Source organism: Panthera pardus, unplaced genomic scaffold (genome assembly GCF_024362965.1).
Source record: "Panthera pardus isolate Hobbes unplaced genomic scaffold, ASM2436296v1 HiC_scaffold_2, whole genome shotgun sequence".
NCBI lineage: Eukaryota > Metazoa > Chordata > Mammalia > Carnivora > Felidae > Panthera > Panthera pardus.
This window is the reverse complement of record NW_026526765.1, coordinates 144,377,691-144,392,687: the sequence shown is the minus strand read 5'-3', so window position 1 is coordinate 144,392,687 and position 14,997 is coordinate 144,377,691. Positions and strand designations below refer to the sequence as shown.

Genomic DNA, 14,997 nt, shown 5'->3' with positions numbered 1-14,997 from the left:
TTCCACACTGTCAGTGCAGAGCCTGACATGGGACTCCAACTCACGAACCATGAGATCATGACCTGAGCTGAAATCAAGAGTCGGACCCTTAACTGACTGGGCCACCCAGGCACCCCCATCAAAGTATCTTTTGTCGTGCTTTTGGTACTTCATGTAAATCTAAGAAAGTATGAATTGTAGGAAATGCTTATCAAGTTAAACAGAAAGACAACACTGAATTGTATTCAAATCCAGTTTTATTAAAATTATTTGGCGATTTCAGGAGCAGTACAAAGTCTTTGACTATGACCGCTGCGCACGTTTAGACAGGAGTTTAATATTTTTTGGTCTGGTTTGTGTTTGGGTATGTGTACTTTTCTAAACCTTCTGTCCTTCCTTTCGTTACCAAATGACAAAGTTCCTTACGTTTTTCTCTGTCTACAATACCTTACTACGTATAGGACAAGAATTTGTAAAGTAAGACTGAAAAAATAAAATCCATAGATCCAAAAATTTCTCTGCAAATATTAAGAACATACAAAGGATACTAAAGGCATCTACATTTAGTCCTCCAAGTAGCAAGGCGAGCATTTGACATCTGTGGTTTCTTGTTTTTATTTATTGCTAATTACAGTTCAGGGACCAAAGCGTTTCCAAAAGCATCCTTCATTGACATTCCCACCGTGGTTCCCCTGAATTTAGAGGATAAAACCAAGAGAGTACTTGATTTGGCCCTTACAATTACGATGCTTATTTTCTCTTTAGTGGGATTTTTCTTCTGCAGTAGCTCAGGGCACTATTTGCTTGCTCAATGCCTTACAATTAGCGTCTGCTTTGTAGTAGATCTAGGTATTGGCTTTGTAAAACGTGTATTGTTGGACAGCAGATGGTGGGGAGGCCTCCCTGTCCAAGGCAAAACTTTTAGCAGACCTTAGAGTAAAACCTTAGAGGATTTGGTGCTTCTTAGTTGTTCTCCAGGGATCCTGAAACTGTCTGTAAGAAAGAAAGAAAGTTGTGTAAGAATCTTTTACACAAGACCTTTTCGGCTTGTTCCTAAGGAGTCCTGTTTTTTTAGCAGCGTACGTAAACTTGGCTTTGGCAGTGGAGCCCTGTAGTTTCATTCCTGTGATAAGACTATCTCTTGGGGATCAGAATGCAGAAAACCAAGCGGGGCAATCACCTGAGAAATTTCTGCCCTTGTTTCCCTCCAAGGCTGTGCTTTAAGATTTGTAAGGATGGCTTCCAGTATTGGATTTTCACGCATTGTCTATTTCTGGACATTCCTGGACTTTCTTTTTTTTGAGAGAGCGCTGCATGCGTGAGCAGGGGAGGGGCACAGGGAGAGGGAGAGAGAACCCCAAGCAGGTTCCCCGCTCAGCGTGGAGCTCGATGCAGGGCTTGATCTCAAGACCACGAGATCATGACCTGAGCCAAAATCAAGAGTCAGATGTTTCACCGACTGAGCCACCCAGGCACTCTGAAAAAACATTTTCTTTAGTAGTGAGCTTACATTTTTAAATTTCTCAGTAAATAATTCTTTGCATCTAATTTACATTATTTTATTTAATTAATTTATTAAAAATGTTTTTTATATTTATTTATTTTTGAGAGAGAGACAGCGTGGGAGCAAGGGAGGGGCAGACAGGGAGACAAAGAATCCGAGGCAGGCTCCAGGCTCTGAGCTGTCAGCATAGAGCCCAACATAGGGCTCGAAGTCCTGAACTGTGAGATCATGACCTGAGCCAAGTGGGATGCTTAACTGGCTGAGCCACGCAGGTGCCCCAAATCTACGTTATTTTAAATAAACTGAAAACATTGTCATGTCATCTCCAAAGAAGAAAAGAATTAGGATGTCAGGGGCCTTTGCACCAAGTTAAGGTTCATCTCATTCTTCACTTTGAGAAAACTTACTTACAGCAAGACATACGAACAATATCTAGAACAAGCAACGCATACAGTGTGTAATGTTGCCAACAGACAAAGCACTTAAGCCGAGAAGAGAGGAATTATACTTACAAATGGAATCCTGATTCCAAATTTGCTGTGGAATGTCATGGTGACTTTGTTTTTATGTCCTGTTCTTTGATCAAAGGCGTGGCATGTATCAAAAGGCGGGCTGTACAAGTGAAGGCTGACGGCAGGCTCTGTATGGCTGATATTCTCTACTCGATGTAAACCAATGGAATCTATACAATACCCAAGAAGGAAAAGCAGATGAAGGAGCTTAAATGACAGGTGCAGGTGAAAATCTGTCATCCTCCTAAGACCGTAAATCAATTCGATAAGGCTGGAATTAACAGAAATTACTCACTAGGGACTTTCCAGTTTAAGATAATAAGTGACATGTACTCTACTTTCCTGAAACCCCTCTACAATTACACCTGAAGAATTTTAAAAAGGCATCAATCCACAAAGACAAAAAAAAAAAAAAAAAGAGACAGACAAGATAAAGCATCAATAAAAGTTTGAGAGCTTGAAAGAACATGAATAGCTTTACCAAGGACAGAAAGAGAAATCCTTAGCTACCCATGGGGAGAGCCAAAAATTAACCTGACTTCTATCCTGGTATCATATCTATATCTATATATCTACATATCCATATACACACAATATATATATGTAAATGAACCTCACTGTTATCTTTAAAAAGAGTTTTTTTCATTTTTGAGAGAGACAGAGCATGAGTGGGGAAGGGGACAGAGAGGGAGACACAGAATCCGAAGCAGGCTCCAGGCGCTGAGCTGTCAGCACAGAGCCCGACGAGGGGCTTGAACTCATGGACTGCGAGATCATGACCTGAAGTTGGATGCTTAATCGACTGAGCCACCCAGGCGCCCCATAACCTCACTTATATCTTGATATCATAAATATGTATACATAAATATATAATATCTGTATCTGAATCTGTATCTGTCTCAAAAGCTTAGGGACTGGCAGCACAGATACTTCTGGAAATGAGGATGAAGGCAGGGCTAAAAATTCAAGACCTGGTTGAAAAGCCTATTTAAGTAGAGGCTCTGATGTCTTTTACCACTTTTCCCCCATTCCCCAGAGTATAAGTCTGAGATCTCTAGTCTAGAAGGAGTAGAATACATGAACTCAGGACTGGTGAATACCAGGTGAAAAACAAGTGACTTAACATACTGAATGGTGAGATCCCTGCTTTCTTCACCACCTAGCTGCAGGAATGCTGCCAGACAGGATTGTTTTCTCAGCAGGTGGAGGGTGGAAATTCGAAGGAGCTTCTCAGAGAATCTGAATGGCTCCAGAATAAAGCTCTTAAAACACTGCCATTGGCTGTTCCTCAAGGAAAAAGCTCTGCCAGATTATTCTAGAGTGAAGGCCAGTTGACAGACACCATTCTTGTGTTCAGAGCTATCAGTTAACTTTTTTTTTTTTGTCCCTGGTTTTCAAATATTAGCCCACAGCCAAGGCCCCTAGATATTTGGGCAAGATCTCTAGTATTGGAGCACGTGGGTGGCTTAGTGGGTTAAGCATCCAACTTCCACTCAGGTCATGATCTCAGAGTTCATGAGTCTGAGCTCTGCATGTCGGGCTCTATGCTAAAAACAGCTCAGAGCCTGAAGGTGCTTCAGATTCTCTGTCCTCCTCTCCCTCTGCCCCTCCCCCGTTTGCTCTCTGTCTCTCAGAAATTAATTTAAAATGTTCAAAAACAACAACAAAAAGATCTCTAGTATTAAAAAGGGCCAGAGCAAACCTCCCAAAAAACAACCTGAACAAACACTACTCAGGAGAAGACTTTAAAAAATCAGACAACCAGTTCAGGAGGTTTCCTAACTGAGCAACAGGAGTTTCAGAAATAGAACGAAACCAAACCCCAAAGAAATAACCTGAAAATATTTCCTGGATTAGAAGGACAGAGGTTTTCAGAATGAAAGAACCCACGGAGTACCCAACACAATGACTGAGAGTCGTGAAACAAGGGACATGACTGTAATGCTCGGGACAGGAAAAGATACCAAAAGAGAAGATCCCAAAGTTTTTGGAAAGAAAAAAATAGTTTCATAGAACGATTTAAGAATCAGAGTGGCAGCAGGCTTTCACAAAGATGACTGGAAACTGAAAGTCAAGGGATTACCTTTCATAGTTCTGGGAGAAGATTCTAGGCCCTAATTCCATATCAATCATGTTGTAACGATGGACTATAGAGACTTTCAGGTGAATGAGGTCTCAGAAATTTACTTTCCACGAACCCTTTCTCACCAAGGGAGATGAGATTGAGGAGATGTTCCACCAAAATAAGGGCACGAACCAAGAAGGAAGCAGACAGCATATCAGGAAATAAGGGTATCAGCAAAAGGAGGAAACAGAGGGAAAGACTGAATGATGTGAAGGTACTCCAGGATGACAGCTGAGCCCTGGCTCGAAACAAACCAATTCAAACTGAAGCAAGTCTAGGGGCCCTGGGGGAGAGGAAGGAAGGTAGGAAGGAAGGAAGGAGAAAAGGAAGGAAGGAGAAAGAAAAGACAAAAACAATTTAAAAATATGTTGAGAAGAAATTTATAGTTAGGATAGAGTTTAAAGAATAATCAAGGAAGGAATTCAGGGTAATTTGTGTCATTAATGTAGGCACCCAATTTGGTGCCTTTTTTATGATTTGTGATTCATGATCTGGCTCCACGAGCTTGCGAGAGAGAACAGAAAAGCCTTTAAGCGGAAGACTGAAGTTCTCCTCCCGGCCAGATAATAGCCAAGACCGCCTTCCCCCAACTCACAACTTCTGGGATCTTCAGCAGTTTTCCTCACTTCCAAAAATGGGACATAATTCTCACAGGTGCAACCTCTTTGGTTCTATAGCTTACTGCTCATAAGACGCTGGCTTAAGAACAATCTTGAACACAAGTTCCACCTTCTTAAGGAATGACTGTCCCTTATGCAAATTATCATTTGTTTCTCCAGGTGCACATGCGTATGCTACCCAATGCAAGCCGTACAACCCTGCAAGCACAGACCCCACAAATGCTAGCCACCATCCTTTAGAGAAACCCTGGAAACTCCTGTCTAATACCTATTGTTAACAATCCCAGCATCCATCCATCCATCCATCCATCCATCCATCCATCCATCCATCTGTCTGTCCATCCATCCGCCTCTGCCTCCTTTCCTTTATGCCCATGGGGTACCATCTTTCACAATAACCTTGAATCTTTGTTGGTGGTAGTTATGGACGCCAGACATGTCTACCATGTGTCTTTACGATAAGTAATTTGGTCTCCTTGTCCCAGTTTTCTCTTTCCTCCACCCTGTGTTGCATACTGCTACGGAACCCATCAAGACACTCCTGACAGAATTCTACTGACCAAAGCAGGCTCTTACATCAGCAGGTTGTGGGAGGCCCAGGCCCTGATCTCACTTTACTCTCCTACTACTCCTGTCCAAGCCCACTGTCCCTTCTTCCCTCTGGCAAGACCATTCTTTGCAATCATTGTGCCTCCCCTGCCCTCACACTGTTTCCTGTGCAGGAAACATCCTTCCCGCTGACCACTATTCACCTGCACCCCTTCTCCTGCGTCTGTAAAAATCAAAGGTTGAATTTTTGAGGCCTTTGCTCTTACGGGAAATTCATCCACAGACCCATTCAGCTTATCCCACCCAATATTTTACCAATTGGCAACATTTCCCATAAAAATGGGAATTTCCCACTTTGGTGGAAAAAGAAATCAGAACAAAGGGCTGGAAACGACGGCGGTCACTGCCCCTTGGACAGTGTGGCTTGCACACACCAGTACCCCAGCCTTATTCCTGCCCTGCGTCACTCACTGCTTGGCTCTGGTAGGTTCTGCATCAAGGACCCTTGAAAAAAGCTTACTTATTCTTTAAGATCTAATCTAGTTTTGTAGACTCTGTGACTCCAGCTGAAAGTATTTATTCTGAAAGGCTCTGGGCTTTATTGTGAGTGATAGAGGCAACAAAATCGCTCTTGGAAATCTGGTGTGCCTTATACATACAGCAAGCCTCAAATAAAAGCTTCCTGTCACCTAAGAAACGAACATCTCTGTGTTTTGTGAATGGGAGAGAAAAGTTCCCATACAATCTGACCTTTGTAACTGGCTTGCATTCTTAAACTAATGAACAAATTCAGGCCAAGTATTAAAGCCAAAATGGGACTTTAAGATATAAGAAACGAGGCGCCTGGGTGGCTCAGTTGGTTAAGCCACAGACTCCTGGTTTTGGCTCAGGTCACAGTTTCACCGTTTGTGAGTTCGAGCCCCACAACAGGCTCTGCGCTGTCAGTGCTTGGGATTCTCTCTCTCCTTCTCTCAAAATAAATAAATAAACTTAAAAAAAAAAAACAACAAAAGATACAAGAAGCAGCTGCATGACCAGAAAATCTCTGCAATATTTTACATCATTGGTATAGTATCCCAATTAAGAGTATGGTCTTTGGAATCGAATGGCTTGAGTTCAAATCCTGACTTGCACTAAGAGCTGAGGGACCTTGGCTGCATTACTTATTCTTCCGATGTGTTGGCAATCTCATCTATTAAATGGGAATTAAAAATGATCTCCTATAATCATTAACAGGCTATTTGGAAAGTTACTATCCTCTTTAGAAATACGATGTTAGGGGCACCTGCGTGGCTCAGTCAGTTAAATGTCCGAACTCGGCTCAGGTCGTGATCTCGCAGTTTGTGAGTTCCACCCCGCGTCAGGCTTTGTGCTGACAGCTCAGCGCCTGGAGCCTGCTTTGGACTCTGTGTCTCCTTCTCTCTCTGTCCACACCCCCACCCTCCGCTCGCAGTCTCTTCTCTCTCTCTCTCAAAATAAATAAATAAACAACATTTAAAAAAAAAATACAGATGTTAATCACAGACTGTTCTTGAAAAGCATTTGGCTCTGCCAATCACCTTTAGGAAAAAGAATGAATTCTTGGTTAGAGAGCTAGAAATCACTGCTAAATAACGTGCTTTGTAAAAGCTCCCTTGAGAATACTCTTAAGTATGCTGTATACATTTTATAAACAAGGACTATAGCTCACATTTCTAATTGTTTCCAGAATGTTTCTAACACAAAGACTAATATATTTTCCACATAGCCTCACTCCCTTATTAAAACAATCTACTTTTGTAAATTCATATTCGATTCTAACTGTCCTAAGACTTGGCAGGAAATGCCTTTTCAGTGGACACTAATCTACGTGCATATATTTTGAATAAGTGATTCCAATTCAGACGCAAAACTTTAAAAACAAAACCAACTGCTTTTTAGGCCATTTTCCAAGTATCTGAAGTCACGACTCCATGATCCAAATTCGGCCGTACATGTACAAGTAAGCAATATTGCAGATGGGGGTTCAAGGCTTTTCCCGCTCGCCCTTAAAGAAAGAAAGGTGTTGGATGCTACCGTTGATGTAGGCACACTGGTTTTCTCTCAAGATTCTTTCAGACTTCTTGATCATCTCGTTGGATTTTTTGTCAGGCCAGGCAAATAATGTCTCCTTTAGATTTCCCTGCAGCATCTTCAGAAAGCAGTGGGAGTCAGTGTGATCATGGATGCTGCTATATATACACAAAGAGACAACTGAGCTCAGTAAATGGTCCAGGCCCCACGCGTGCAGTAAGTCTGCCCAGAGCTTCCCGCCACATCCTATCATGAGGACAGGTCACAAATCACTTCAGCTGTATTTGTAAAGGTCATCAATTTATAATTAACATTGTTCAGGGCGACATATAAGATACAGTAAAACCTTGGATTGCAAGGAACTTGTTCTAGGAGTGCTCTGCAAGATGAGCGAACATTTTTCTTTTTTAATGTTTATTTTTGAGAGCCAGAGAGAGACACAGTGTGAGTGGGGAAGGGGCAGAGAGAGAAGGAGACACAGAATATGAAGCAGGCTCCAGGTTCTGAGCTGTCAGCACAGAGCCTGACGCAGGGCTCAAGTCTTGAACCGTGAGATCATGACGTGAGCCTGAAGTCAGACGCTTAACCGACTGAGCCACCCAGGCGACCCAACGAGTGAACATTTCTAATAAATTTTAACCTGATAAACAAGAAATGTCTTGCAGTACATACCACATGATCACAACTGAGCCAATGGTTCTTGAAATTGTCTGTGATATACAAGTGCTTTGGATTATACACATGTTTCCAAAATGAATTATATTCACAAACCAAGGTTTTACTGTACTATGGCTTTCATATCAATGTACATATGGCATTTTTATCTTCTCCAAGACATAGCTTTTAATAACTTGGTTAAGCTGGGCTACAACTTGATTATACAATTACATTAGGGAAAATCTGGAAAGAATAAAGATAATTATCTACAATAACTGTGTCTCACTTGTAAGATCATGTAACATATAGTGTTTTTTTTCTCACCCCAGGCCTTTTCTCTCTTTTCCTTCGAGGGACAAAAGATATGTATATGGATGTTAACACCCAGAAGTTATACTGTAATAATGTTAACATTTTGTAGGTTTAAAGTATTCCACCTGTGATTAACTCCCAATAACGGAGGGAGAAAGAAAGGACATTGGATTTGCAGGAAATATTTATTCATGTAATCGTAAACGGTATTTCAGTTTAATAAGTAGCATTAGCCATAGGGTTGATTAAAAGATAGGAAGCCATATATGTCATTAGCATTTAATGCCTATGTTGAATCCATTAAACTGTAAGAATTCATAAAACTGTAAGAACTCATTTCCTAAACCCACAGAGTCTAGTCCCACTTTCGACATATAATCTACTTTCAAAATATATTGAAAGAATGGATGCAACCAACTCCATTCCATAGGAGTAAATAAATGTCCTCGAGATAGACCTGACTCGCCCCCAAATCTCATAAATTCAGGTTTTCTTTCTCCCATCAAAAATGGGTCTGCAATTTTTGTACCATTCTCAAAAGCCTGAGAAGGATCTGTTTTACAGAGAATAGCAACTCACAAATGTATCAACTAAAGACCAATGAAGGAACCAAGTTTCAAAGAATTGGAATTAGTTTAAGCTGCCTTACCCTCTACATAAAAAATTAAAAAGAAAACTAAAAAATTAACAGTCAACAATTAACTTGACGCAGAAAGAAATTTTCTGAACTGGTGAACTGCTTTTCTAGGTCCAGATGTGGACACTTTGGTCTTTGGTCCTGCAATTGATTGCATATCTCAAAGCACCACAAAGGTCAAGTTTCAGCAAAATTCCATATATACTTAACTCCACAGAAGACAGAGATGAAGTTAAACTGGTTACATACATCCTTTGATTTACTACTCATTTTTGGGGGGCTGGTTTTGACACCCAGGGTGTATGCCTAACTCCCTGACCCTAATTCCCGTAAGAATTTTTGTTGGGACGTTGTAAACAAAATAATTGTAACATGAGATGTGTTAGTGCTCCCAAGACCTGTGACCATTTTGGCACTGTACTTTCCTTACGATGGAACAGAGAATTAATAAGTATCTGCAAATGAATAATTGTATTACCTGCCATGTCCTTCACCCCAACAGAGAATCATTAGATTAAATTTTCCATTTCCTTCATCCACAAGATTTCGGGTATACCTAAAAGGAAGGTATTCAGAAGTTTGAATCTGGTTGATGAAATATGCACTGGGAAAAAGAAGTGTGTCACAAAGTATGGCTGGTTGACAAATGCTAACATTTCCTCCTCCAAACAACTTCAAATGAAAACAAATAATTTTTCACTAGTTCAACATTTTGGACATTTTTTGTATTTTGAACCACCATGTTTATAGATGTTCCGTTTTAATTAAAGGCACAAAAAAGATAACGGGGAAAAAAAGGAAATTCTTTGATTCTCCACATGACAGCCTGGAGCTGATAAAGAGTCAGTTTCTCACAGAGGTATTTGCAGAGTGCATTGCTGCTGTATATGCAAAAAAGTTGCTATTGCTTTCTTTTTTCTCTTGTAAGCTAAACCATAAGAAAACAAGGTTTCATTACACAGCTGTTTTTAGAATTCTCCATAATTTTTGCTATAGCCCAGACACAAACACAAACCACATTCAAAAGCACTCATGATTTAAAGTCCTCCACAAATAGGGTGGGGATTGATTTAAGTATACAACAAAGGAAATTTACATGAGCATAGTAAGTAACACCCTAAAACTTTTCCAGGAGAAGCCAGCAACTGGCCCCCTCAAAAAAATCCCAAATCAAAACCACCACAAGCCCATCATCAGGGAAAAAAAAAACAAAAAACAAAAACACAACAACCCACTTTCAAGTTTCTATGGATCAAAGGGGTACCATCCAGGGGTGGCGTGGGTGGGTCAGTCAGTTAAGCCACGACTTCTGCATTAGGTCATGATCTTGCCCTCCCAGGAGCTCAAGCCCGGGCGGGGCTCTGGGCTGACAGCCTCAGAGCCTGGAGCCTGCTTCCGATTCTGTCTCCCTCTCTCTCTCTCTGCCCCTCCCCTGCTCATGCTGTCTCAGTTTCTCAAAAGTAAATAAACATTTAAAAAAAAAAGGGGGGGGGGGGTATCACCCATAACATCTAATTAGTAACGTTTGATAATTATGACATTCATTTAGATTTATTTATTTATTTATTTATTTAATTATTTAATTTAGATTTATCTTTTTTAGAGAAGGAATCTTTACCCCATATTTGGGGTACTGTTTGATCACAGAGTCATCTGTTCACTTATGTCCCTAATGCTCCTTCCTCCCCTTTCTTCCAGCAAGGCAGGAAGCCAGGTACTGGCAGAGGGAGAGAGTGGATTAGTAAGTGCTATTCAGATGTCAGTCATCCTAAATTTGTAGCCCTTGAGGACCTACCAAGAGGCTGTGCACACAGCCTTTAATTCACAATAAACTACATTTTGTTTCACACACACACACACACACACACACACACACACACACACAGACTCTTTCTCCCTCTACCAGTCTTAGGGGCCCCCCTCTTGCTTCTCTGGGACTGTTCCCAGAGAAATTACTGTCTGGCTCACACTAGAATATATTCTTAATTTTTTTTTTGTAGTGTTTATTTTTGAGAGAGAGAGAGAGACCACAGCGCCAACAGGGGGAGGGGCAGACAGAGAGGGAGACACAGAAAACTGAAGCAGGCTCCAGGCTCTGAGCTGTCAGCACAGAGCTTGACGTGAACCTACGAACTGACATGAACCCATGACCCGAGCAGAAGTCCAGTGCTAACCCCCTGAGCCACCCAGGCGCCCCACACTGGAACATATTCTGTTCTGGTTCTTCTGTACTGGCCTTCCCAAGGTCAGAGATCAGAATCCTTTGCAGTGCTAGGATACCTATTCCACACACACACAAATACTGCCCAAATGATTTCTGCTCTCCCACCTTTCTCCAAATGCCCACCCATTTATCTTCATTAGTTGCGCCCCGCATACCCATGCAATAGATCAATCCAAATGCTTGCATCTCAAGTGATTTAATTAGAGCTTTTCAGTCAAGATGAACTCAAAGCCTGGGGAAATGGCATTGTTCTATAGATAAAGAGCCCTCAGCCTACCCTGGTTGATGAATTTCACTTGATCAATAATCTACCTTGAAAGCAAACTATTACCACATCATCTGTCTGCAGTAAGTTTAGTAGTTGTTTGGAGGAAGGGCTCTGGGCTGTGGGACAAGGTTAATTTGAATCCTGGAGCTGCTACCTGATAGAAGTATGACCTGACGCAGGTAATCCAACCTTTTTATTAATGCCTACCACTCATCATCTGTAAAAAAAAAAAAAAAAAAAAAAAGGGTAAGAAATTGTACCTATCTCACAGGGCTGTCATGAGGTGCATGAGTTAATACAAGCATAAGGTAAGGAGTATCTGGGCCATAATAAGCCCTTGCTTACTTGGAGCTGGTGGCAAAATTAAAAAGTGGCCTCCGGTAGCTTTACTGGCAACCACTTCAGGATAGGAACCGAAGGAATTTCCTGGAGCCACTGCAAGCAGCCAATGGGATCTTACAAAGGCTTCACATTTTTATTTCAAGCCCTAAAATGCAGAGGAAACTGCCCTTGCTGACAAACACCTATGTTTAGGTGAGGGGACTAACAAAAACTGTTCCCAAGGAACACAATCTCGGTTTATTCTGATCTTTCAGGGATCCTCCTCTCCCTACCCTCAGCCCGACTAACCATAAAGACTGAATCGCGAGCTGCCCGTCGGCAAAGAAACCCTCACCCTTCAGGGTGATTCAGGTTTACTTCTGGCCCCGGACGACTGGTAGGGAGATTCATTTGTATTGGTACCACCAAGCGAGGGCTGCCACGGGCCCCCTCGCTCCATCACATGTGGCAAAGGCAGCGGTCTTCAACTGACATTCCAGAGGGCCTCAGAACTGAGGATTCGAGAAAGCACAACTGCTTGGGAGGGCTCAAACAGAAGCAGCCCTTCAACGCACACCCCTGATCGTGGGTTGAAACAAACCCGCAGTCCGGGAAGTTAAATGGGTTTGGGAGGGGCGGCACAAGTTGAAAAACAGCAGCAGCTGGGAACCCCACGACGCTATTTTAATATCGGCCAAAAAAAAAAAAAATGCGCGTTGGCAGGTGCCTGGCTGCAGGCGATCGAGTGATGGAGAACTGGCGGGGGGGAATCGAGTCCTCCAGCCGCCACCCCTGCCTCCCGGGGGCACGCTCCGACATTCCGGCCAGTCGGTCCCCCCCGGGCGGCGGGCCCGGCGGAGAATGAGTGCTTGGGGCCACCGGGGGTCCCCCCACCCCGCGCCGCGGCGGCCGGGGCGAGCGACTGCGCCGGAGGGCAGGGCAGTGCTCCCGGGGCCCGGAGAAGGCGGTGCACCGGCACGAAGAGGACAAAACCCTTTGCGGCCGCGCGGTGGCCTCCGCACCCGGAGCCTGCCGCAGTCTCCGGCCAGGCGGGGATGATCCACGTTTGGCCCAAAGCGCCGAGCCGCGGGCGAGCAGGCGTAGCGCGGGGGGTGCGGGAAAGGCTGACGAGCGGCGGGCCCGGAGCGGCCAGACCCCTCCTCCGCTGCGCCCTCGGATCCCTCTTCGGACCCGGATCCCGCGCCGGGGCTCCCGCGGCCAGGGCTAGGGCGCGCTCACCTGTACTGGTCGAACTTGGCGTACACTGCCCATTCGGCGGGGTCGCTCTCGTAGGCTTCCATGACGGCCTGCACCTCCTCCACGTTGACCTCCTCGCCGGCGAAAAGCTGGTGCAAGATGCGGATCAGATCCGCCAGGGTCCGCGGCTTTAGCACCTCGGTCTGCTCCATCCCTCGCCGAGCAGGCGGCGCGCGCGGCTCTCCGGTGCGGGAGCTGAGCGAACCGAGGAGCCGGCGGCGAGGGGCCTTAGCTGCTGGCTGGACGGCTACACACGCTCGAGCGCCGCAGCCGAAGGAACGCCCCCCACCAAGACGGCAAGAGACCCCCCCCGACGTCCTCCAGCGGCGTGGCGGATCCGGGATCGCAGGAGACGCGCCGCGCACACAAATCAGGACCAAATCGGCTGGCTTGGGCGGCCCCGGCCCTTTTTAAGCTCTCGGAGTCAGCGGGACTGTACCAACGGCTCTTGGAGGGTGGGGAGAGGCGGGGAGCGAGCTGGGCAGCCGGGCGGAGGCGGCGAGAGCGTGCGGACAAGGTCCACGCAGGCGGCCCCGAGCCCCCCGACAACGCAGCGCTCTCGGGAGCCCCCGTCTCGGCGTCCGCGCACTTGCGGTGGGCTTTGCGCGGGGTGTCCGCCACCTCCGCGCGGCGCCTTGTGTCCGCCCATCCCAGCCCCTCTGCCCGCGCCCCCTCCCTCCGCCCCCAGCTACTCTGGGAGGCTCCCCTCCGCCGCTGTAGTTGGCGACACTGGGACGTAGACAGAAGGGATCGGGAGGACGCTGGGGGGACCCGGCGGAGGGCGGAGGAAAGCGACCCTCGCTTCCAAACAGAGCTGAGGTTATGAAGAGCTTGCGAAGGTTGACGATGGAGTGCACTCTCTAGCTGGAGAGCTACTGTTTTGTTGATTGACACTGTCCATAATATGCTCCAGGCTAGGCGGGGGGAAAAATGGAAGTCTTTCTTGAAAAAAAAAAAAAAAAAAAAATTAAATGTACTGTACTGAAAGTACATTTTTCACAAAGGACACTCGGGACTCTAGCAAGACTAGCGAAACGAAGTAAGGCCAGGTAACCCTGTCTGATTTTAAAATCAAACATTTCCTTTCAGATAATATATATTCGGTGCAAAGACCTGATGTGTCAATTAATGGTGAAAGAAATGCTCTTCCGGGCTCCTAATGCAATAATTTATAGGGTTCTAATTATACTATTAAACTCAAATCTAGGCGTGCGCATGAATGAGCCTACTGGTTAGGGAAACATTTTCTGTGTGCTGTGCAGGGCACTTGGCATGCTTTGTGAACAACACAAATTGAGTAGGAATGAAAATAAATGTGAGGGACGGGAGAAATGCAAGTCTAAATTAATTCTCATTATAAATGGACCCAGGGAAGAGTTCAAATTCAGTGTTATTAAAGGCATAAATTTATGAAAGACTGCTCTTTGCATCAATGTATGTGTGTCTATTTTAAATTTACTTGTGCCGCCTAAGGTCTTATTTTGTAAGTTTATTTTTGGAGAAAGAGAGAGAGAGAGACAGCACCAGTTGGGGAGGGGCACAGAGAGAGAGAGAGAGAGAGAGAGAGAGGGAGAGCGAGAATCCCAAACAGACTCCATGTCAACAGCTCAGAGATCAGGAGTCTGAAGCTTAACCTTCAGAGCTACTGAGGTGCCCCATAAGGTCTAGTTTTGTTTTTTTTAAGTTTATTTTTTGAGAGAGAGAGGGAGAGAGATAGCACCAGATGGTAAGGGGCAGAGAGAGAGAGAGAGAGAGAGAGCGAGCGAGAGAGAGAGAGAGAGAGAGAGAATCCCAAGCAGACTCCATACTATCAGCTCAAAGATCAGAAGTCTGAAGCTTAACCTTCAGAGCCACTGAGGTGCCCCATAAGGTCTTATTTTAAACATCCCTGGTTAAACTAATTATACTGCAAGTATTCTAACAATGTTGTTAGGAAATAAAAATGACAGTTCAATCCCCATTGTTCAAAAAAAGGTAGAA

The 14,997-nt window shown here is 44.5% G+C and overlaps 1 protein-coding gene across 1 annotated transcript; it reads right to left on the bottom strand.

Annotated features, from left to right (window-relative positions):
• Positions 1 to 218: 218 nt before the first annotated feature.
• Positions 219 to 13,366, bottom strand: CDO1 (cysteine dioxygenase type 1). The gene is made up of 5 exons (XM_019469613.2): positions 13,000 to 13,366; positions 9,426 to 9,503; positions 7,345 to 7,499; positions 1,996 to 2,165; positions 219 to 972 (listed from the first exon to the last, which is right to left on the bottom strand). Exons 1-5 carry the CDS (start codon positions 13,167 to 13,169, stop codon positions 943 to 945), a joined length of 603 nt encoding a protein of 200 aa, XP_019325158.1. The 5' UTR covers positions 13,170 to 13,366; the 3' UTR covers positions 219 to 942.
• Between the last annotated feature and the right edge of the window lie 1,631 nt (positions 13,367 to 14,997).

Bases quoted from the DNA above. Each gene is read 5' to 3' on its own strand.
- CDO1 (XM_019469613.2), bottom strand. From the start codon at position 13,169: ATGGAGCAGACCGAGGTGCTAAAGCCGCGGACCCTGGCGGATCTGATC. The intron at 9,504-12,999 runs GTGAGCGCGCCC...CCTTCCTTTTAG, and splicing joins GCCAAGTTCGACCAGTACAG to GTATACCCGAAATCTTGTGG. The intron at 2,166-7,344 runs GTAGCATCCAAC...GGTATTGTATAG, and splicing joins CCAGTGTGCCTACATCAACG to ATTCCATTGGTTTACATCGA.